At 45.0% G+C, this 25,174-nt stretch overlaps 1 protein-coding gene across 1 annotated transcript in view; it reads right to left on the bottom strand.

The window, feature by feature from the left end:
• POLR3A (RNA polymerase III subunit A) overlaps positions 1–25,174 on the bottom strand; it is a 1,593,947-nt gene that overhangs the window by 843,335 nt on the left and 725,438 nt on the right. The window contains exon 12 of the mRNA XM_044055661.1: positions 1,299–1,368. Coding sequence (XP_043911596.1) covers positions 1,299–1,368 — 70 coding nt within the window. The remainder of the gene's footprint in view (positions 1–1,298; positions 1,369–25,174) is intronic.

Here is a 25,174-nt window from a genome sequence, read left to right as displayed (position 1 = left end):
GTACAAGAGCATCCATTTAGGAATGAAAAACTGGAACAGAACCTTATTGTAAACTCATTAAAGATGGGCCCAGATATTAATTAGCAGTTACAGGGTAATACAGAAAAAATTCATATCATATTCAACAGGAAAACAGCTTACAGCTATTTAATCTACTAGAGCTATTCATTATTTTCCTCTTGCTGCTTGCTGACCATTAGTAGACACCTCCAGTGGTTTACTGACCCATTCCTTCAACATTCATGGGCAAAAGCCAAACAAGAAGTGGCCATCTTTTCAGCAGCCATCAAGGATATTTTTTTTCTGTTTTTGTGATCTTAATACACACTACTCATGCCCAGTAACCTGCCCAGGATTAAACATGTAATGGGTGTCAGCGAGGGGGCATCACTCACTGTCATGTGATATAACCTAGCAGGACAGCCCTGCCCCCTTGAAGCCAGTACTCCGTGGGGTCTGTCTACCTCCACTTGAGACAATGATATGGACCATGCACCCTGTGTGTGCGCTCCTGTACTCCCATCAAAGGCTAGCTGACTAAGCATGTATCCCTCACTTGAATGCACATTCTGGCATGGAAAAGGGAATGGTCAAGGAGTGAAATCCCTCACCCAGCATTGCGATAGCCTAATTCTCCTGGTCTAGTAGCAATCCACATCCTCATGCTAAGCCCAAAGGCTTCCTTCCTAAGGGGGGATTTCCTGATGAAAGACTACAAGTGGGGTATGAACCCTAGTGTTTGAGGAGATCAGGAGCATAGACTGATAGGAACAAGCAGGGGAAACTTGGTGGGTGTCTCAAAAAAGTTAGGAAAAAATCTGTTTTACCTCTTCGGCAATTAATCTGGTTACGGACCAGTGCCTGGCAGTAAGGCAGTCAATGTTTCAAGTCAGCCTATTCGGCAACAGATCATGACACACGTGAGGGAATTCTTGCAATATGTAGGATCACAGACGTCCAAACACCTACTATGCATGCTATTCAGCAGAAGGCACAACAGAAATAAAAAGCAGTCAGTACCTGCTGTCAATGCAATCCTAGAATTTCACCTAATGATACCTAAAGGTGATATTTTGAACAGTGGACCAGACTGTATGTTGGAATGTACAAATCTTTATAAAGATCAGGGTTCATGGGTCAACACAGAAAATGGAAAATCTTGTCTATCAAGTCCTTTCTATAAACTAGGATTACGTAAAATTAAAAACTGTACTGCCAAACTCAGTTTGGAGATGCAACAAACCTTCGGCTGTTAAACACATACAATTCTTAAGCATAACATTGTGCAACAAACCTACCTGTCAGGAAATCCTGAATAGCTGCAATGAGTGGTTCTCCATTTCTAGGAGTAACCAAGTTGGCTTTAGTCTGAAAAGAGAAAAATATGCATATTTAAAGAAATACGGTCCTTAAGTTAAACAGAAATAGGCCAATATAAGCAAGTACTTGCCGTATCAGTTATCTTCAAGGGAAGTAGATTTCCTGGACACATCTTTCTTTCACCATGTCACTGGTACTATATCTGTGCCATCATTTTTGGGGCACAAAAGCACACAATTTTTTCAATTGTTAAAGTACCATTCCAGTTGCAACATGAGCTCACTTACAACAATCCCCAAAAGTTACCATCATCTTGCATTACACTTTCCTTTTAACAGTTTTCATACACTCCATCACTTAAGTTGCTCAGGTCCTACCTTCTGTTAACTTCAGGTCACCCTTCTGAACATTCATCTCATTTCCTTTTCTTCTCTCAAATTCCATTTCCATGAAATTTGCACCTTCCCTTTTCCAATAATCCTAACTTCAATTTTTTTTTATCTCATATATAACATTCAATACTTCCATCATAGCCTGTTTAGATTTGGATTTCCATATTATAGTAACTGCTTTTTTGGCCAACAGCAGCATTAAACTTAGTAAAGCTTTACTATACCTAGGTAATTCAAATCCTATATCCCAGCTCAAAACAGGAAGTTATGTACTCACCATAACGTTCCATGCAAGTAGTCCATCTCGTCTCACATTCTTATCTGTGGGTTCAGAGCCGAATATCGGCTCCGACTCGGCCAAACATTTCTAGCTCGAAGTCTTCTATTGGCTGGGCTAAGCAAGTATCCCATGGTGCACTGCTCCATATCCCCAGATCTAGTTTGCTGCAATACTCATTCATACCTCATGCATACACAACATCCAGAGAAAAAGAATAAGCTAAAGTAAAGGGAACTCCGTAAATAAAAACCTAACCTCCAGATTCTCCAGGAAGGGGGAAGGTGGGCGGGTAAGTAAGAATGTGAGGCGAGATGGACTACATACATCGAACGTTATGGTGAGTACATAACTTCCTGATGTTATGTAGTCCTATCTCACCTACATTCTTACCCGTGGGACAGCGTCCCTAGCACCTACATCCTGGGTGGCTCATAGGAAAATACTCCAGAGTACTGTGGAACCAAAGGACGACCTGCCCCTAGAAACCACGTCCAATTTGTAATGAGAAACAAATGTGTGAGGAGAAGCCCAAGTAGCTGCAGCACATATATCATCCATTGACAATCTGGCCTGATAGGCTGTAGATGTAGAAACAGCCTGAGTAGAGTGAGCCTTGACCGGAAATGGCAGATCTTTTCCTCCCGCTTGGTAGGCGAAAGAGATGCAACTAGATATCCATCTGGATATGGTGACCTTGGAGACCGGGGACCCAATTTTGTTTTCCGAAAAGGAGACAAATAGTTGATCCGACCTCCGGATATCTTTTGTTCGGTGCAGATAGAAACGTAACCGTCTGTGTACATCCAATTGATGAAATTTAAATTCTGCCTTGTTTGAAAATTGAGGAAAGAATACAGGCAACTCAATGGATTGATTAAGATTAGACATGGAAGCCACTTTAGGAAGAAAAGAAGGGTTTGGTCTAAGAGAAACCCTGTCCTTATGGAAGATTATGGAGGTTTGATAGAGAGGGCTTGAATTCTGAAACTCGCCTTGCTGAAGTGATTGCTGTTAAGAAGGCTGTTTTCCAGGTCAAGAATTTCAATTCACAGGTAGCTGCAGGCTCGAAAGGTGGTGAAGTAAGGGCTTGTAGAACAAAATTGAGATCCCAGGGCATGATAGGTTCGGAGACTGGGGGACGGAGTAACAAGTACCCTTCAGGAAAGCCTTGCAGAGTCTATGAGCCATGAGACTAAGCTCATTAGCCACATGAAAATTAGAGATTGCAGCCAATTGAACTTTGACGGTAGATGATGCGGAACCCTGATGGAAAAGCATAGACAAAAGCTCCAAGACTGAAGCAACTGGAGCTGTGCAAGGATCAATTCCATGGGTATGCGCCCAAACAGAAAACCTCTTCCATTTGCTGGAATAAATCTTCCTAGTAGATGGCTTATGAGAGGAAGATAAAATGTGAACCACTTCCGGTGAAAATTTATGAAGCCTAACTAATGACAGAAGTGGAGTAGCCAGGCTGTCAACTGGAGGGTCATCAGAGAGGGGTGGAACTGTCCCGACGTGTCAGTAAATCTAGTTGAGGGTCCAGAATCCAAGGAGTGTCCAGAACGCATGGTTGAAGAAAAGGGAACCAGACTTGACGAAGCCAGTGTGGAGCAATCAGAATCATTCTGCTTCCCAAGGATTGCGCTTTCTGAATCACCTTTGACAGCAAGGGAAACAGAAGGAAAGCATAAAGAAGACCGGAGGGCCAGTCGTGAACCAGAGCGTCCCTGGGTGACTCCCCCTGTGGTAGGGATCAGCATGAAGTAGTTGCTGCATTTGGCATTGAGGGGGCTGGCAAAAAGTTCGCAGCAAGGCTGACCCCATCTGCTGAAGATTTGTTCTGCAATTAGACGATTCAGGGACCATTCGTATGACATCAGAATAGCTCTGCTTAGCTTGTCCACAATCACACTGGACTTCCCCAGAATGCGCATTGCCACCAGAAAACGTTGGGAAGTTACTGCCCACTGCCACACTCGCATGGCCTCTCTGCACAGGGGGCAAGACCTGGTTCCCCCTTGCTTGTTTAGATACCACACTACTGACATTTTGTCCAAGTGTATTGCAATCGTCCCTAGAGGTAGAAAGCTCTGAAGTGCCTGCAACGCAAGTAGCACTGCTCTCATCTGTAGGACGTTGATATGCAGATGTATCTCGTGATCTTGCCACGTGCCCTGGACTGTCCTGCCAAGATAATGCCCCCCCCCCATCTGGGAGGCGTCCGTGGTCACTGTGGTAACCGGGATGGGTGGAACGAAGGGCCTTCCCCCGTCCAAATTTTTGGTGCAAAGCCACCAACTGAGGTCCTGTTTGCATCTGTCCGTGAGTAAAATGGGGTGAGAAAGTGGAAATTTTTGGAGAGACCATTGAACAAAGAGAAGCCACTGGAGAAGTCTCATGTGCAATCTCGCTAGGGGGACCAACATAATTGTTGCTGCCATGGTCCCCAGGAGTTGGAGAACCCATCTTGCCTTCGCTTTCCTCAGGGGCATCAGGATGTGTATTTGTTGTTGTAAGACTCTGATCCTCTCCTGTGGTAAAAAACGCTCGCATTTGAATGGTGTCTAATTCTGCACCTAAAAAGGTGACACGCTGCGAGGGCAACAAAGCAGATTTTTCACAATTTAGTGTTATGCCCAACTGTTGACAGAGTGATGGTAGCATCCCTGGTTTGGACTAGTTGATGCCTGGTGGGGGCGGTAAGGAAACACTTGGAATCCCCGACATCTCAAGTGAGCCGTCACCACTGCCATACACTTGGTGAACACCCTGAGGGCTGTGGTGAGACAAAAGGGCAGTGCTCGAAGCTGGAAATGACTGGCTCCCAGCCGGAAATGTAGGCGACTCCTGGATGCCCTGTCCATCTTTACATGGTAGTAAGCATTCTTGAGGTCGATGGAGCACATTCATACCTCCCCTCTCCCAACAATGGGAGAATCGATTGTAGTGTGACCATACAGAACTTGGACTTCTGTACATAGTTGTTCAGTTGACTGAGATCTAATATGCGTCTCAGGTCCCCTGTTCTTTTCGGCACCAAAAAGAATCTTGAGTAAGTCCCTGATCCGATTTGGTCTGAGGGGACACTCTGGATGGCTCCTTTTCTTAGCAGCTTTGAAACCTCTGAGGCTGCTTGATCTCTTTGACTGGGTGGAACATCTGGGATTTTTCTGATTGATGGGGGGTCTGATGTAAACGGAATGAGGTAACCTCCGGAAATTATTCGTAATACCCACCAGTCCTGAGTGATGCTTTCCCAGGCTTCTGGATATAAAGAAACTCGACCCCTGACTGGCTCCAGATAAGCACAGCCGGGCACTCCCTCAGGAACGAGAGGAGGGAGAGCCGCAAAAGGAATCACGGTCTCCAGAATTGCGGGGTCCCCCTCTGCCTCTAGGGCAGTGTCTCCCTGAATAACCTCCCCCCTCCTCTGCCACTGGAGGGGGACTTCACCTTGTGCAGCAGGAAAAAACCTCTGCGATTTCTTGAAAAACATCTTCCCACCCCGCTGGGCCTTGGGGTAAGGCCTAGAAAGAAGGGAAAAATGGACCCCTATGGGAGACAGGGTCTTTCCCTCTTGCTCGCACCAGGTGAGGGTGTCTAACTTTGGTTCCGAACAAAGAAGAACCATCAAAGGGGGCGTCAGTGAAGGAAGACTTGAAGGTCTCCGCGAAGTGATACAGGCGCAGCCAGGCTTACCTTCTAAGGGTGACTCCTGAGCTTGCTGCCCTACTCGCTCCCTTGGCTGCATACGAAATGAGCCACATGGAGGAGTTGACAATGGAATTGAGGGTAGACACCTGGGCGTTAACCGTCTGGGCCACCGCCTCAGGGACGTTACCCACAAGAGAATCTCCTAACTCCTTGAGGAGATCTCTCTGGAGCAGAGTGAAATGAGACAGATAGTTCAACGACCGTAAGGTAAAGGTTGCTGACAAGAGGGTACGCTTCCCGTACAGGTCCATGGTCCTAGACACCTTGTTAGGAGGATGGACGGAGGAAGAGGTCTCTGCTACTTCCTTCTGAGTGGCCACCGCCACCACCATGGCCTCTACAGGGACTCCTTTGGACAAGAACTCCTTACCCTGGGGAGCATAAAGAAACTTGTTGGGATGCCTGGGTACAGGCTCCACAGAATCAGGATTTTCCCACACCCTTGGACAGATTAAATCAAGGAGCTCAACAAAGGGTGGGGACAACCCAGGAGGTGGAGGGCTGAGCACCAAAGGCCTTAAGGAAGACCGACTGCTCCTCCTCGGAAGGGGCTTTGGACGGCCACTCACCTCTTTGCTTCAGTATCTCCAGGATGTCGGAGAAGGAAACATCATCAGAGGATGATTTGGGGGGACCCCTCCGATTCCTCGAGGTCAGTATCAGAGGTGAGGGACTCATCCTGGGAGTCTATATGCTTCCTCTTGCACGTTTTCTTTCTAGGGGGCTCCTCAGGCACGAACTCTGAAAGGCCCTCAGAAAGTTGGGGACCACTCGTGGGGGTATCCCTAGGCCTTGGTGCTCTGCTGTTCATGGATAAGTGGTGATCAAAGGCTCTCACCAGAGTGGTGGGGGACAGAGTGACCGATCCGCCTGATGTAGCCGACGATCCGCCTGATGTAGCCGACGATCTAGCCAGCGCAGTCCGCATGGCCTCGAAGGCTGGTCCCCCCCAAGTCCGAGGACCAGCCAGCCTCAGAGACCATGACGGGAGTCGGAATTCCCTGAGCCAAGGCATCGAGAGGGAGACTCTGAACAAAAATATATCCCGATATGTCCCCCTTGGGCCCGACTGAAGAATCCAGAGTCCCAAACCCAGAGGACAGAGCCGACGGGGTCGGAGCCGATGTCGGTGCCCATGGAGCCGGAGTGGCCATCGGAACTGGACTAGGAACATCACACGGTGCTGAACACTCCAGCTCCAAAGACAGAGATGCGCTCAGAGGAGGAATGATCGAAGCAGGGGTCGGGACGGGCTCCAGAGCAGACTGGGCCAGAGCCAATTTTGCCAAAACCAGTGACTGGAGGAGCCTCTGGACCACCCTATCAACATCCACATCCGAAAGGGTTCTGGCGAATTTGGAGAACAGGGAGGGAGATCGAGATCTCCTCTCAGGAGAGACTGGTGCGAGACTGGGAGATCAGCTCCGAAGAGGTTCCAATATAATAGGAGCAGACGCCGGTTCCATCAACACCGACACCTCCTATGGCCCAGAGGACAGTGGAGCCGAGGAGGTCGATGCAATTTCTGTGACTTTCTCCGGAGGATCCGATGAAGCTGGCAAAGCCAGAGATCTCTTTTTAGACTTTGATGACTTAGACTTAGCACTGGGAGAAGAATCCAAGGCCTCTTCGAAAGAGGGTTTCAAGAGTCCCTTTAGGATCAGCTTATTCTTTCTCTCTTGGAGCACTCTGGGACTGAACGCATGGCAAAAACTGCAGGACTCCTGCAGATGAATGGCTCCCAGGCAACAGACACAAATAGAATGCCCATCGTTGATAGACATTTTGTACCTACATTTAGAGCACTTTTTGAAACCCGAAGGTTTGTGCTATTTGGAATCTTTGGACATATTTCACAAGAAACACCAACAACACAACCTAAGAGAAAGTCTGACAAGAAAAAACTCACAGACACTCACCACCACAAAAACACGGGAATCAGTTATAAGTTGAAATAGTACACACAAACTAGAGACATACACCGAGACCAACTATGTCAAAAACCTCTAACTAAAACGGTTAATGACTACAAGGGTTGGAGAACAGCAATCAAACCTCTAACTTAAACGGTTTGACAAACAGACAGGACGAAAGGACTAGGTCCTCTAACTGAAACAGGCCTAGCCAAAGGGAACAGTTATCGGAATACCACAAAACAAGCACACTACCAAAAACCTAAACACTAAAGACAATAGCTATGAAAATAGCTTTTTGTTTAAGAACAAAAATTTTCTCTCAAGACAAGAAAAAAAGTACTTAGCCACAGCCAAGAGCGAGACCACGTCCGAGCTACACGAGTGGCAAACGAGATCTGGGGATATGGAACAGTGCACCATGGGATACCTGCTTAGCCCAGCCAATAGAAGACTTCGAGCTACAAAAGTTAGGCAGAGTCGGAGCAGATATTCGGCTCCGAACCCACGGGTAAGAAAGTAGGCGAGACAGGACTACATAACATCAATAATTTCCTTAGACAGTACCATTTGTTCCACCAACATTTCTGTCAAGGTACTCCACAGGGAATTTCCAAAATCGTCTAACAAACATTCTCCACAAAAACATGTTCACAATCCCTTCTCTCCATTAATCTGAACAGCTTTGCTGGTACTAAAGGGATTACAACTATGGTACATTTGTGTTGTTTCTGTTGAGACAACTATAACAGACAGAAGGACTAGAGGGGGCTGGCTGATTAAAAGGCCTGTACAGAAATAAGGCCCTAAAACCACCAACCAGGTCCTGGGAATGCTTGACTCAAGAACAGTTCCACTCCCCACAAAAAGTATCCAAGATGATCTTCCCAAATTCCTTCTTCCTGGAAGACAATATCAGCTATTTCATCCTGCAGAGACATCCCTGAACCTGTGGCCCAACCCAATCAGCAAAATCAAAACTGCAACTTGAATACCCAATAATGAAAGATGTTGACAAGCTGTTCTGATGAAACAGTCTAAGCCAATGCTATTCTGCACAGATACAGACAAAGCTGTGGTCTCAGGCAAACTTTTTTTGTTGTTTGTCTTTTCTGCTTTTCACGGTTAGGGGTTATCACAGCGGAACGCCGGTTCACTAATGATTGGCAGTCGATTTTTATGGTGCCGAGTTGCCAGCCCGACGCCCAACCTTCAGTGAAAGCACACCCATTCACGCATGCCTTTCGGAGGCCACTTGACCATGGAGAGGACATGCAGATTCCACACAGAATGCACTCCAGCCGAGAATCGAACAGGAGAACCTCTTGCTGTGAGGTAACGCTACCGCTGTACCACCGTGGATATTTGTGGTCTCAGGCAAACAGCATGCTCAAAACTGCAGTGGAACAAGTGATACCTTAAAGCAGATGACATGGTCAGGATTTTACAAAAAGTGTCCTGAAGCCACGTTGGCTCTGAAAAGAATGTCATTCAGCAAAAAGAAAAAAAAAAAAAGAAAAAAATAAAGGGGGTGGGGAGGCTGATTTCAGAATTCACCATTGCACCATTATAGCAATCATGCAGAATGGGAGAAAGCTTTGTTCCTCCACCCTCTTGCAACTTTATATATACAAACTTGGAGATCAGTGTACGTTAAACAAAAGTGCATACAGTGAAGTAACGTCCCTATCTACACTAATAATTCTTGTCAATCAAGGATGGCAGATTGAGTCCCTGAAATTTCAACATGCATCCACTAAGCTTATCCAGCTCTTTCCCCACAAGCCAGGCCTAGAACAAGGTCAAGTGAGACAACTAGTTAATGGTCCTTAGTCTTACTGTGTTAAAGGGATTTGAATTACCTAATTACCACCGTAACAGCTACAAACAAATGCAGAGTATCATGCTGCTCAACGCTAGAAGTCTAAACCTCAAAATGCACTCGCTCGAAGCACTCCTTAAAATGGAGAACATTGACATTTGTGCTGTAACATAGACCTGGTTCAACGCAGCAGAAAGCACCCCTGTACTACCAGGCTATACACTCATTCCACACCTTTCGGCCCCAGAACTTGGACTGAAGCTTCAAAGGCAGTGGCTTTCCATATTCATAAAGGAGGCGCACACCTCCAGACTGGTAGCCCACCATAACTTATCAGAGATACTTCAGGTGCAGCTAACATTAGGTAAGACAGTGAGATTCAGGTCGTAGCCTGCTACAGGTCCCCAACCATGTCCCAAGACACTCACTCCACGTTCCTGAGCACCCTGGAGAATATAACACTCTCATACTGGGCAACTTAAACTACTCCTCCATTAACTGGGAAAACTACTCATGTACCAATACACTTGCCCGTTTCCTGGAATTCATTAATTCCAGTGCCCTGGAACAGCTCGTTCTTAACCCCACTAAAGGTACCAACATCCTTGACCTGGTCATTACTAACATGGGCAACCACTACTCTACATCAATAGTCAACTCCCCCAGGTCAAAAATGACCACAAACTAATAACCTTGGAAATCCATATACCCCCCCCACCCCCCAAAAGATAACCACCATGAAAAACTTCTCCAAAGCCAACTTCAGGCTCCTAAAAACAGATGTGGCTAACTTCACTGCACCCATGCAAATGGAGAATAGTTGCATGACCGCCAAATCATACACCAATGCACTGTACGAACACATACACAAATGCATGGATCTCGCCATACCCAATTGAACCAAGATGCTCTCCTCCAAAACAAAGAAGCCACTCTGGTGGTCCCCAGCCATAAACTAACTCTACAACAGAAGGAAAAGTACAGCTGTGTGCCTACCATAAATGTAGATGTTAGAGTGTATTCACTGTTGCAGTCATTACAGTTGGGTTATCCTGCTGGCAGGCTACCCGCAGTCGGCCAGAATACTAAAGTCTAGGTCCAGCGTCGGTTGCTGTCACCTCTTCCCTGACGTCAGTGCACCAGGGGTATAAAAGATGCAGCAGACGCCATTTTCTTCAGGTTTTTCTTGCCCCAGATGTCAGGTGCCCCCAAATAGGTAAGCTAAAAAATTATGCCAAGAAGCATGCATGTACAAAAATAAACATTTCCTTCATCTACAAGCAAATACACCACATAGGTTGTATAGAATAGAGAAGTACAGAAAAGTCCCAGCAAGAAAAGGGGGATGGTGGGAGGGTAACCTGGACTGCAACGGTGAATACACTCGAACATCTACATTTATGGTAGGTACACAACTGTACTATGTTCATCATGTTTCACTGTTGCAGTCAATACAGCTGGGTTGAATCCCACAGCTGAGGTTGGGTGGCTGGGCCTAAATAGGATTAGGAGAGGCTACAAGGCCCTGCAGAACTGCAGTGGCAAAGCCTGCTCTGGATTTAGAGTAGAGAGGTAAGTGGTACTGCTTGGTGAAAGTGTGAACTGAACTCCAGGTTGCAGCCTCTAGAATGTCTTTGGTTGGTACTTCTCTGAGGAAGGCTGCTGAAGTGGCTGCTGCTCTGGTTGAATGTGGCCTAATGCTCTTAGGCACTGATTTGCCATGTTGTGAATAGCAGAAACGAATGCAGTGTCCTATCCATTTTGAAATAGTCTGCTTTGAGATGGGCTTTCCTTGTGATCCTGCAGCATAAGCTACAAACAGTTGCTCAGTTTTTCTGAAAGCTTTTGTGCATGTCCAAAGTGTGCAGAAGTCTCTCCCCTTTATTCTGGGGATTTGGATAAAATGTTGGCAAGTGAATGGTTTGGTTAAGAGCCACACCGGATACTACCTTTGGCATAAATGTTGGGTTTGTCCTTAGAGAAACCCTGTCCTGATGAAAAATGATGAAAGGTTCCACTGCCATTAATGCCTGTAAGTCTGAGACTCTTCTTGCTGAAGTTATTGCTAGGAGCACAGCAGTTTTCCATAAGAATTTTATATCAGCTGTATTGGCTGGCTCAAAAGGAGGCAGTGTGAGCTTTTCTAAAACAAAATTGAGGTCCCATGTAGATACTGGTGCTCTCCTTGGGGGTCTTATGTTTTTTGCCCCTCTGAGGTACTGTCTTAGTAGTGGATGAGAGAAAATAGGAGGTTCTGTATTGTAATGAGCTGAAATGGCAGAGGCATGGATCTTAATAGAGAAGGATAGGCCTTTGTCCAGCATCTCAGTAAGGTATTGCAAAATCTGAGGTATATTTGGAACAAGTGGTTCGAGTCCTTGTGCCTGGTTCTAAGCAAAGAATCTCTTCCATTTTTCTGCATAAGATTTCCTAGTGCTGGGCCCTCCTGGCTTCTAAAATGACATCCATAACAGCTTTAGAGAGAGGTGTGGTCTGAGTGGCTATATTATCTGCCATGCAGCCAGATTTAAGGTTCTGAGTTCACTGTGCAGAATATGAATGTGTTGAGTCAGAAGATGAGGTATTTGAGGTAAAGGCCAGGCTGGTCCCTGAGACAAGCTCTTTAGGATTGGGTACCATTGCTGGCGTGGCCAGTCTGGGGCAATCAGAATCATTTTTGGCTTCTCGTCTGACTTTTAGGAGCACCTTGGGAAGAAGAGGCAGTGGAGGAAAGGCATAAACTGTCAGTGTTTTCCAGATGAAGGATAGAGCATCTACTTTCCATGCTTGTGAGTGATATGTTCTTGTGCAGAATCTCTGTAGTTGGCAGTTGAGGGGAGGCAAAAAGATCTATGTCTGGACACCCCCATTTCCTTGTTATCATGCTGAAGACCTGCGGATTTAATTTCCATTTGTGAGGATCCATGAGATTTCTGCTTGGTTAGTCTGCCAGAGTATTTTTCTTTCCTGGCAGGAATTGTGCCTGCAGATGCACCCGATAGGTCAGTGCTGTGTTCCATAAAGTCATGGCTTGCCTGCAGAGGGGGTAGGAATGTGTGCCCCCTTGCTTGTTTATGTACCACAACTGTGGTATTTGTCAGCCTTTAGTAATAGTTGTGCTGGATGTAGTAAATCCTTGAAGGCTCTCAGGGCATGCTGTACAGCTAGCATCTCTTTTTGATTGATGTGAAGATGCATTTGTTCCTTGGGCCACGTGCCCTGAATACATTTTCTTGCCATGTGTGCTCCCCAGGCATAATCCGTTGCATCTGTTATTGTCTGCCTGGCTATGGGTAAGGTGAAAGGCTGTCCCTTGTTGTGGTGACAGGCCAGTGCCCACCATCGAAACTCCTGTTGTAGGCAGGGAATAAGAGTTATTATTGTTTCCAGGCTGTGGCAATGTTGAGTCCAAACACTTTTTAGATACCATTGTAGTTTCCTCATATGCAGTCTTGCATACGGAATTAGCAGAATGCAGGACGCCATGAAGCCCAGAGCCTGCAGAATTTTTCTTGCAGGGAGCTGGGTCTTTGTTGCCATCATTTGAAAGTAATGAGTGAGTTGCCTTTGCTTGTCTGGCGTGAGATAAGCCATCTGGGCAGCTGTATTTAAGCTTGCACCCAGGAATATTATCTCCCGAGAGGGCACTAGTTTCGACTTCTTTTCGTTTACTGTGTACCCTAGGCAAATTAGTAATCTTTTTACAAATGCCAGATGCTTTAGTAGAATGTCCTTGCTCTCTGCTTGAATAAGGCAGTCATCCAAGTAGGGATATATTTGAATTCCTTTTTGTCTGCAGAATGCAATTACTGGTGCCAGGCATTTTGTGAAGACCCTGGGCACAGTAGATAAGCCAAAGGGCACTGCAGAGAATTGGTAATGCTTTTAACCAGCTATGAATCTGAGGTATCTTCTGCAAGATTGTCTGATTGGGACATGCAGGTATGCCTCCTTGAGGTCCAAAGTAACTAACCAAGCCTTCTTGCCCAGCATGGGTAGAAGTTGCTGCAGTGTTAACAATTTGAATTTCGGAATATCCAGGAAAGTATTTAGGATTGACAGGTCCAGTATTGGTCTCCAGGCTTTGTCCTTTCTGGGTACCAGCAAAAGTCGAGTAAAATCCTTGTCCCTGTTCTTGTTGTGGTACTCTTTGAATAGCTCCCATGTCCATGAGAGCAGAAATTTGTTTTTGTGCCTCGGCCCATTGGTTTGGCGGCAGGTCTGGCATACCTTATGATTTTGGAAGGATGTGAAAGTGGAACCTGTAACCCTGAGAAACAATATTCAGTACCCATTTGTCCTGGGTGATCATGTGCCAATTTAAGTGCTAGCTTTCCCCCTAAGGGTGCTGTCAAAAGGTAAGTGCTTGGCATTTGTAGAGGGAAGTCATTGGGAATGTTTCCTATAAGGTTGTGATTTGTCTTCTCCTCCTTTGGGGCTGAAGCACCCCATTGTTTAGGTCTGTATGAGCCTTGGGGCTGAGATCTGCCTCTTTGTGGCCTTACACCGGAAAGGACCAATTTTTAGGCGGCCGGTTTTTGCTAAATTTAGGTGGCTGAACCTGTAAGAAATCCTTTACTGTCTGCATTGACTTTGCTTTATCCTCCATTTTCTTTAACACCTCTTCTGCCTTAACACCAAAGTATCACGCTGAAGCGGAGCATCCAATAATTTTACTTTAACATGATCAGGTAAACTTTGTTCTTTTAACCAAGCATGCCTTCGAATGACAGAGTCTAACTGCGGCTCTGCAAGAAGCCTCTAATGAATCAAAACCACATTGCAGAGTATATGCTTTCCCCCACTTGTTTAGCTGCATGCAATAAATCCTGCATTTCCTTATTGTCAGGACATTCTGAGTTAGTAAGCATTTTCTGTTTTAACAAAGACATTAGGTATTGTTGATATTTAAGCATGTGAAACTGGCAGTTTAAAGCCCTTACAGCTAAAGTAGCAGAAGTGTAAACTCCCCCCCATCTACCCAGAGCTCTGGAATCCCGATCAGAGGGAACAGTTTTTTTTTGCAGTGGAAGCCTCAACCCCTTTGGGACCCTGAGAAATTGTTTCTGGGTCAGCAACAGGGTTTCTATAAAGAAATTTATGAGAGCCTGGGACCCTGTAGTACCTGTCTGGCTTGACTGGTGCAGGGGGTAAAGAATCAGGAGACAAACTGGATTCAGAGAAAACATCAACAATAACAAGCACAAGGAGGATAGCCAGGGGCCTGTGCTGAGGCAATAAAAGAAAGTCTCTGAGCCTTTTCTTGGATTCTGAATAATCTTGGCTCTCCCAATGGAAATGCTCCCTCATGGTGTGCAAGGTTTCCCCAAAAGAGTAATCCTCAGGCAGAGAGGCTGAAGGTATAGATTTTCTTCTGCATCAGAGTCCTCATAGGGAGGGAGAGAATATCCCTGATCTGAAGAGGAATCAGAGGAAATAGAAACCTAGTCAGAGGAGTCATAGTCAGTGTCTTGCCTAGGCCTTTTATCAGGAAGGGGATGGGAACCCCTGATCAAAGTAATTAGGTCCTCGGCCATTTTAAGCATCTGTTTCTTTGGCATGGATGACTGTCCAGGAGAATGCTGTACTTGTTTCCTTGTCTTTAATGGTGTTTTTGACTTTGCCTTGGCTGCTGTAGTGGACTTAATAGTAAGCTGTGAAGGTCTGAAAACACCCTCAGAAGCCAATGCCTGCTCAGCGGCTCCAGACCCATCTGAGGGAATAGTTTCCGCAAGCCCAATACCTTCAGTTTCCAGAGACCTAGGTGTCGCCATGTGGGAGTCAGATGCGGCCTGCGGCTCTGAGGTAGCGGGTGTCAGGGGCTGCGAAAGAGCCTCACTGAGAACCGGTGACTGGCCTAGAAGAGGCTTCGTCGTCAGTTTTGGACCTCGGATGCCTGTCCTTTTCTTTGCCTTTGCGTTTTTTATGAATTCCGGTCGTCGGTTGTTCCGACAGCATTAAGTAGTTAAATCTTCGGCCAAAGTAATGCAAAGCAAAATCAAACCGATGCTTAATAGTGCGTTGGTTGAATCTAGCACAAAACCGACAACTAGCAATGTCGTGGTCAGGGCCTAGGCAAGGAATACAGTAAGAGTGAAAATCCTTATGAGGTATTTGCTTCCCACAAGAAATACAACTGTTAACTTTTACTGACATCGGACTGGAGCAAGAAAAAGTTTCCCCAACGGGGTACTTAGCTTTATTGAAGACTTTGGTTCTAAAATTCAATTTCGAACATCTCAGGAGTCGGCCGACTGGCACTTCCGAACTGCTTTTGCTTCGGGCACCACACAAGAAAGATGGAAGAAAATGGCGTCAGCTGCATCTTTTATAGCCCTGGCGCACTGACGTCAGGGAAGAGGCGACAGCAACCGATGCCGGACCTAGACTTTGGAATTCTGGCGGACTGCGGGTAGCCTGCCAGCAGGATAACCCAACTGTAATGACTGCAACAGTGAAACACGATGAACATCTGATGTGGAATAAGGTTAAGTCCCAAGACTGGAAAAGCTCCCATATCAGCCTCAACAGAAAGATGAGATCACTCATCAAATCCTCTAAAGCTAGCTATGAAAACAGAATTGCAGCAGATAGTAAAGACAAATACAAAGCCTTCTATATGTATGCAAAGAATCTCCACAGCAATACCCAGATTTGCTCTGAGTTACTGCACAATGGTACCTCTTATACTGAGCCAACAGATCTTGCCAATATTCTGGCCAACATAGTCAGTGCCAACTTTACCCCTCTCACACCCCCAAAGGACCAATCACAATACCAGTAGATTGCCAGGCACCCAGTATTACTACTGCACAGGTTAAAACAGCACTGTCCAAGGCCAAGAACACAGTGTCTGTGGGACCTGACAATATCCCTGGCTGTGTTTTACATGAATTACAGAGTGAACTGGCACCACACCTATGTACAGCCTCACCCTCAGGCTTTGTCCCTATCGAATGGCGCACTGCTACAGTCATCTCTCTCCACAAAGGAGGAGTGACTACAGTCCCTAGGAACCATTACCCCATTAGCCTGACAAGTCTGATATGCAAAGCTATGGAACGCATCATCATGGACCTAATAAACAAGGATATAGGGAATCTCCAAACTCTGGATCCTGCACAGTTTGGTTTTGTGAGGGGTAGATCATGCCTGCTCAACTTGGTCGACTTCCTTGAGTCGGTCACCAGAGCTGTGGATGAAGGCAAGGTGGTTCATACAACCTACCTTCATCTGGCCAAGGCCTTTGATATCATTCCCCACTCAGGAATCACAGAAAAACTCACTAAGCTAGGCATCAACCCCTATAGCACTAGGTGGGTTGCAAACTAGCTCACAGATAGAAACCACAGTGTGAGAGTAGCTGACTGCCGGCCAGTCATGAGTGGAGCTCCACAGGGTTCAGTCCTGGGTCCTCTCCCGTTTGGTAACTACTTCTCTGAAGTCCATGCCAACACGAAAGGACTCTGGCTGACAAAGTTCACAGATGATTGCAAGTTGGGAGCTATTATTAACTCCCCAAGTGATGTTGACATCCTACAGAAAGGCCTCACTGAGACCAGCGACTGGTGTCAGAACCGTGGCCTTAAGCTCAATGCCAAAAAATGTGTCACCCCCTTTGGGAAAAACCTGGTTCCTATGAATTACCACATCGATGGTAGTCCATTGAACACAGAAGGCATTACAAGAGATTTGGGAATACAGGTTGTCCACAATCTCTCTTTTGACCACCATATTGCCACTGTGGTCAGAAAGCCCTTCTATGTGGCACATCACATTACTAAGGGTTTTGCATCCAGGAAGAAAGAGGTCATTGTCTCCCTCTACTCTTCCCTCATTAGGCCAATCACAGTATAATGCCCCATTTGGCATGTATCTCACTAGACACCTGCAACAACTGGAGAGGCTGCAAAAGTAGCTCACAAAGAGGATCCTAGGCCTTAAACACTTGTCCTATATGGACAGACTCAAAAAACTCCAACTATTCTCTGTCTCATATTGCCTACTTCGAGGAGATCTCTGCTCGACTTACAAAGCCATGTCTGACCCAGCTCCGTTAGAAATGCTACCTCTAAAGAAACCTCAATCTTTCCTCACCACATGCTTCAGACACCTCAACCTCATTACCACAATTAACAGAACATGCTGGAGGAACAGGTTTATAACCCAGAGACTGCCCATGCTATGGAATAGACTTCCCATACATGTCAAACAGAACACCTCACTGGCCCTCTTCAAGAGAGATCTTGATGAGTGGAAGGGAAATAGAAAATTCACCCCGGGGATCACTCCAGTGGCTCTACTCGACACAGGCACTGGGAACCAAGGTAGAGCGGCACGATGCCAGGGTAATCATATGGGCTAGGCTTGTAAAGGCTCCAGGGCCATTAGCCTAGTACATACCTATGAACCTAAGTTCTCATCACAACTACCCAAAAGTCTCAATATCTATCAGCAAGGTAGAAAATGCTGCAGTCTATGGGACTTGCATTCCTGGGAAACAGAGAAGAGCTACAAATCAGCAGCATCATTTAGCTGTCATGCACCCCAAGGACCTAACCCTACCATGCCATCTGGTAGGATGGATCAGGTAATGAGGATTTAGTCGTCCCACATACAGTCTGGCAATCACTCCAAATCCCTGCTTTGCCAGGCCTTGGGGAACAATTCAGCTGTGTTAGCATGGACCTTTCCCTACAAAACAGCACACCCATCTTACCTACCAGCTCCGTTTTTTAATACTAGAGTTGCTAACTGAACTCAATAGGTCACAGTTAGGGTTTTATCAATCTATGACATTTGGCCGACTTTGATGGCACCCTAATGACCATCTCAAAGGTCAAGATAAAGGCTGCTGTGACTTTTTCCTCAAGATACTTGTGCCCAACATCAGTCCGAGCTGTTTACTGCAAGCCTGAGGGTGTAGTCAAAAGACAGCTCAAGGGAAGATATGAATGGGATAAATTGATTATCCATGTTAGCGTCCGAGACTGTGGTCTCAAGATCCTTCGGATTTTTACAAGATCCTCAGGCTAAGGCAATTTCAGGGTCTGTAGTATCCAAAAGAGTGAACTCCTGGGCTGGGGTGGAAAGATGATCATGTCAATAGCAGAACCAACAGGACAGGATATGTACATTAGTCAGAAGTAGTGTAGGATAGACAGCCTGCATTTTGCCTAGTGCCATTTTCAAACATAACTACCTAATAGTCCACTCCTGCAACTTTGACTCCGGTTTCAATCAGATGATAAACTACTTAAAGTTCAGCCCTTTATGTGTGAACACTTGTGTAGAAAGACCTGATCAGCCACCTAGCCTAGGACATGCTGAAGTGCACAGGACCAGGAGCTGGTCACATGTGGAGAAACCCTCAAATTCTCTATATTTGCGCTCCTTGCCTCAAAATCTTTGAGAAATCTTCCATAATTCTTCTGTGCTATCTCTTGCCCTCAGGTTTATTAGCTAATATAAAATAAGACCAGAGGAACATATTCTCTTAGACTAAGTAGGACAGAGCAGTAGAGCTTCAGGATTGTCTATCAAGTCCTTAGGAAGGGTGACAATTTGGATGGGGGAAGGATGTTGAAAAAAAAACTAAGATGAAAGGGATCCAACATTATGCTAAGAATAACCACCATATCCCATTTCACCTAGTTAATCTGATTTAAATACTTAGAATTTCAAGCTGCCTGAATTCCCAGATGGCATCATGACAGGATATCCTTGAGATCTGTAGCTCTAAATGAGGTTATGGATCTAGAAATAATCACTAACTTGTACTTTTGTATTGCTCCTACCCAAACCTTACCGTTCAAAAAAAAAAAAAAAAAAGAGAGACTGTAGAAACGGAGGATGATCTTGGGGAATGAGCTCTTGATTCGGCAAGTAATCTGTTTCTGCAAAGAATATGCAGTCTTAAAGCCATCTGGACATTGTTACTTTGGAAACTATTACACCTAGCTTGTTGGACGCAAATACTATGAAATGAGGATCCTTCCTTATTGCTTTTGTTCTGTGGAGTTACAAATCTGGGTTGCCTATGCATAACTAGCATGTGGAGAAAACACACTCTCCCCTACTGGAGTGATTTGGGAAGAAAACAGTTAAATTAATGGGCTGGTTTAGATTAGTCACTGAAGCTACTTTGGGAAAAAAATGGATAGTTCTAAAAAAAAAAAATGAGGAGGGGATAAAGCCTGCAGTTTGGCAATTCTCCTAGCTGATATGACAGCTACCAAAATAGCGCATTTCAAGAAAGGAATTTTAGGTATGCATAATAGGCTGGCTAAACTGAGAATGTAGTTAATGATTCCAGTACAATGTTGGTGTCCTGAAGGAGAGTAGGGCCTTTTACTGGAGGATGCAAGAGAAAATACTTTCAATAATGCCTTGCATAACTTGTGGGTTGCAACGAATAGTTGTGAAACTTGAACATGGATGACAACTGTACTTTAATTGTAGAATAACTACAACTTTAAACACATTTGATAGGAACTGTAAGACAATTAGAACAGGAGTGGAAAAGGGATATATACCTGGCTCATTAGGCTGTAAGAAGTGTTTCAACTCCCTTTTGAATAATTTATAAGTGGATTTTATTACAGTTAACCAATGCAAACCATCCTCTAGGATAAAGCAGTGTGTCTCAGGCCATCAATGTAACTTGAGAAACTATAAGGTCAGTGGTGTGATGTTCTGTAGATCTGGGGATGGCTTTCCAGATCGGGGGGGATCTAGAATGGACACTGTCTTCAGGCTTGGGCCAGAATGGGGCAATGAGGACTGTTCCTTTCTACGCCACTTCTTCCTGTAAGAATCTGGTGATAAGGGGAATGGGGGAAGAGGAACAGAAGACTGGGGGCCACAGACTTTAGTGCCTCTTGGTGACTGCCCCTCAGGAGGGGCAAGGGCAAAATAGCTGCTGTAGTTGGTGATGGACAGGGAAGCAAAAAGATCACCGTAAGGCTAGCCCCAGTAATTGAAGACTTATTGAATTACTGTGGGACGGAGACACTGCTCATGAGACATTTGGATAGACTCACGGAGCCTTTTCCCCTATGTAAGTGCATTATGACCATTCTGAAAAGGATCTTTTTGATGGAAATGTTTGTTGTTGAAATCCAGGATTAGCCTGAGATCCTTGGTTTTCTTTGGAAACAAAGAATCCTTAAACTCCTGATAATCTCTGATCAGGTGGTATGTGCTGGATACCCCCCCCCCCAGAAAGTGATAATTCTCTTGACTGTTTTTGTTGATGGGGTGGGATTGTCAGGAAGCAGTCTGATGTGGAGGGGGTACAAAAAAGTTTCATACAGCCTCTGGATACTATTATCTCTGACCCAGCTGATCTGCGGGATGACCATACATGCAGCTGAGTGGTAAGCCTTCAGGGATGTTGGTACTTCTTGCCCAAAAAATTATCTTGAAATCCCTGGTATTGAAGACCTCTTCTACCTCTTGATCAGTGCCCACTGAAGAAGCTACCTCCAGTACGGCTACCCTTATCTGAAGAGAAGTTAAACAGCTGAAAATTTAAGTTTCCGAAACCAGAGAGTCTCTTGATCCCTTTGGATTCTTGTTGCAGGATCTTTGAAGGGTCTCAAATTTGACACCTGTGGTAGACATCTTGCTTTCTTGCTTGTATCCCAAAATCTTCCATTCACTGGTGGCAAGAAGAGGGTGGAGCCAAAGAACTTTGGTAAAGGAGACTTGAAATTATCCCCAAAATCAAAGCCAGGTGTGATACCTCAGGGTTATGTGATTCCAAGTGCTCTAGCTGCTCCATCAGATGAATTATATGACAGCTGCATGAAGAGATTAGTAACACTCAACATGGCACTCACACTAGTCTCAAAGTGTTTTCTTGACTCAGCTGTGGGTGGCCTTTACAATGAATTTAAACCCTGTTCCAAATTCTCAGGGCAAAGTTACCAAAGATAAACAAGCATGTCCACATTCTGTTCAGTGCTCTTGACAGGCAGATGGACAGCAGCTGCATCATCTGACATCTATCATTTGGTGGCAGCTGCTGCTGTAATCAGATTTCACCAGAATCACCTTCTACCAGTGCTTGGGGGAGTGAAGAAATTTGTGACATTAGCAGTGGCTGCATATGGACTCTCAGAAGAGTGGCAATCACATCCTCCATAGCTACCAACCCCTGACTTGACCACTGCATCTCTGTTCCTCACATCCCAACAACCAAAAGCACTGCCTCTAACACTTGCAGTGTGTACGGCCAAACAACATATCTAGGATCACTTGATAAGTCACATGGGTGACAGATGACGTGTAGGGCAAGAAGCCTGGGCATGCCTGATCAGACCGTGTGGGAGGAGTGCAGGGAGGAGCATACAACTGGAAATAAATATACAGTGTAACTGTGGTTCCCAATGCTTTTTCACTTCTAGCACTCCTTTTACAACAGCTCCTGCTTTGCCAACTTACCTCCATGAGTCAGATTACTCTGACTTTGAGGACAGTCTTTCTGTGCTGAGAGATGAGATATGTTTGCATGTGAGACCGACAGTTTAGAATAAGTACGTCTACAGTCCAGATGTTTTATATCCCCCGTGTCCCTTTACCTACGAGCTTGCGCTCTCTAGCTCCACGTCTTTCTTATATTTCACTGATTGTTTCTGGTTATTCTCTTTGCTTCACCTTAGCTCTACCCGCTCTGTTCTCCCTGTGGGCTCACTCCGTTCCCCCTACCCTGCCCTCATTTCCCACCCACCCCCACTACCTGTACATTTATAGCCACTAAACCACTCCCACATCCATACAATCCAATCAAATCTCCTCACTCTCCTTCACATCATACACATCCCTCCTTCCCTTCCTACTAATCCCAACATCCCACCTCTCCTTAGCTTTTACCACATGTGAACCATCCTAATCTACTTTCCACCCTACTTCATATTCACCCATAGCTTGAGACTGTGATTAACAACTATGACTATAAAACCTGTGTTCTTTATAAGCCAAACACTACTTTTCTCCCCATCATGCCTTACCTTTCTCACAAGTCCTCCAAAGACTAATCACTCACCTCCTTTTCATATAACCTGTCCATACCCCATAAATGACAAGCAATCCCCACCCATCATATCCCCCTACCTTTACTTCAACAACAATCTCCTTTTTCCCTACAAACTTATGTACACGCACATCTACTCTTCTCCAACCCCAATCAAACCTACTCTAACACACTACCTGACTTTCAAACCAGACACTAACACACTCTACATACCTCTTCTCCCACATCTGTCAACTCATTACCATCCTTCTTTTGGGCGACATTCACCCTAACCCTGGCCCCTCTCCTCCAAACAACTCAGTTACCCCTACTCACCTCCCCCAACCAAAAAACTCTTCTTTCACTACAATTAATGCTCAAAGCTTATGTAACAAAATCCCTAACTTCCATGCCTGGCTTCTCCATAATCAACCAGACATTCTGTCCCTCTCAGAAACCTGGTTAAAACCCCATATCAAAGACTCTGAAATCATCCCTTCCAACTACTATATCATTAGGAAAGACAGGACCCATAAGAAAGGTGGTGGGGTAGCTTTCATCTACCCCCCCCTCTCCCTTTCAGTTACTCCCTATAATAAACATTCCCCAATCCGCCAATGCCGAACTAACTCTTGCCCTACTTCAGATAAACAAACATACGCAGAGCCGCTCTCTACATACCTCCTGGAGAAAACATCCTCATTCTCGAGGATTATCCTCTCCTGGTTCTCCTCTAACATTAGCAATGAGACCATAATACTTGGTGACATTAATATTAACTGCATCTCCATTCAATCTCCCACAGGCTCCCTAAACTTTAACCTATATAACTTCTCACAGCAAATCAACTCCATTACTAGACCCTTCAAGGACAACTCCACCGGCAGTACCCTTGCCTGGATTCTAGTCCCTCACCCTCATTACATCTCGGATAGTGGTACCCTAACAGACTCTCTTAGCGATCACCTTCCCTCTTTCACTCATTACCTTCCCTCCTGCTTACAACTATCCCATGCTTACATCTCTACATGTTCCCTAAAGAACTTCTGCCCTGAAACATTCTCCAACTCTCTAAAACACAAACTGGAGCCCACTAAAAACCCTCTCCCTAGACAATGCTGTTACCTACTTCAATGCAACATTCCTAAAGCTATTAGATATCTTTGCACACACTCAAACTAAAAGAATTAAAAGTAACACTGCCCCCATGGTTAACCAAAGAAACCATAACCTTCACGCGCCGAGAAAAATCCTGGAAACACTACTAGAAATATAAAACTCCCTCCTCCCTGAATGATTTGAAACTACTTCATAACAAAGTTAAAAACTTATGTCCAACTGCAAATCCTATTTCTCTACACTTCAAAACAGCCACAAGACAAACCTTAAAAACATCTTGAATGGTATCACCACCCTCCTCAATCCTGGCAAAAAACACAATCCCTGCCCTGATCCAACTGCCTCTGACCTGGATTAAGTAACCACATTTAATTCCTTTTTTATTGACACCACAGTCAACCTAACATTCTTCACCTAACAATACTCTCCCATCTCTTCCTCCACAAACACTACCAGCTCTCATCTCCCTCCCTTCTCCATCAAACCCATCCCCTATATCAATCATAAAAAAATCCTTTTAAACTTGACACCTTGCTCTAACACCCCCGATTACCTTCCTTCAGACTTTCTAAAAATAGCTGCCGAAGCAAACGCTTTCACTATCTCCATTTTAATAAACTGTTCATTCCAAAAAAAAACTATGTACCCCAACTCAGGAAAAAGGCCTTTATCACTCCCATTCAAAAAGGGGGCAACAACAATATTCCCAATTTTCCTCCTATTGCCATCTAATCCCTCTCATCTCTAAAATACTACAAAAATGCATTCACCTACAACTTTTACCCTACCTCATGGATAACACTTTACTTACCCCCACACAACACTGATTCAGACCTGGCCACAGTGCTACCACTGCTCTCCTCTCCTTCCTCAAAACCAACAAAGCTCGTGACTCCAGCTATCTAGTGTCTACCCTTCTTCTGTTCTTATCAAAGGCCTTTAATACTCTCTCTCATAAACTTCTTCTATCCAGACTCTATAATCTTAATCTATCCATCTCTTCTAGCAACTGGTTTACTAGTTACCTCTCTGACAGACAACAAACTGTCAAATGAAAAAAAAAAAAAAAACACCTCCTCCTTAACACTCCTACAGGTGTACCCCAGGGTTCCATATTAGGTCCCTCACTGTTCAACATTTTCATTAATGACTTCCATCAGTCCATCTCTAATGCTAAACTTATCCAATAAGCAGATGACTCTACAATCATCTGTTCTGCCACCTCCATCTCCTCGCTCTTAAAATTAACCAAAGAGATCTTCTCTTCCACTGAGCAGTGGATGTTAGATAACATCTATCACTCAAAGCATCAAAAACTAAACTTATGTTATTTACTCCCTTTAAAAACATCACTAGACAAAAACTCTATCACCAGCCAGAACAATACCTCTCTCGACATAGTGCCCTATGCTAAATGTTTAGGTGTCCTCGAACAGTTTAAGTTTGATATCCACATAAAAATGAATATCAAGAAAACCCACCAGAAACATGGTATGCTTTACCGACACAATCGCTACCTCACTCCCTCTGCTAAGTTTGTTCTCTCTACTACATACCGCATTCCTTCCCTCTTATACGGTGCCCCACTTCTTACCA

Source organism: Protopterus annectens, chromosome 14.part0 (genome assembly GCF_019279795.1).
Source record: "Protopterus annectens isolate FY-2018-M chromosome 14.part0, PAN1.0, whole genome shotgun sequence".
NCBI lineage: Eukaryota > Metazoa > Chordata > Ceratodontiformes > Protopteridae > Protopterus > Protopterus annectens.
Note: the sequence above shows the minus strand (reverse complement) of the source record. Positions and strands in the feature narration are given on the sequence as shown.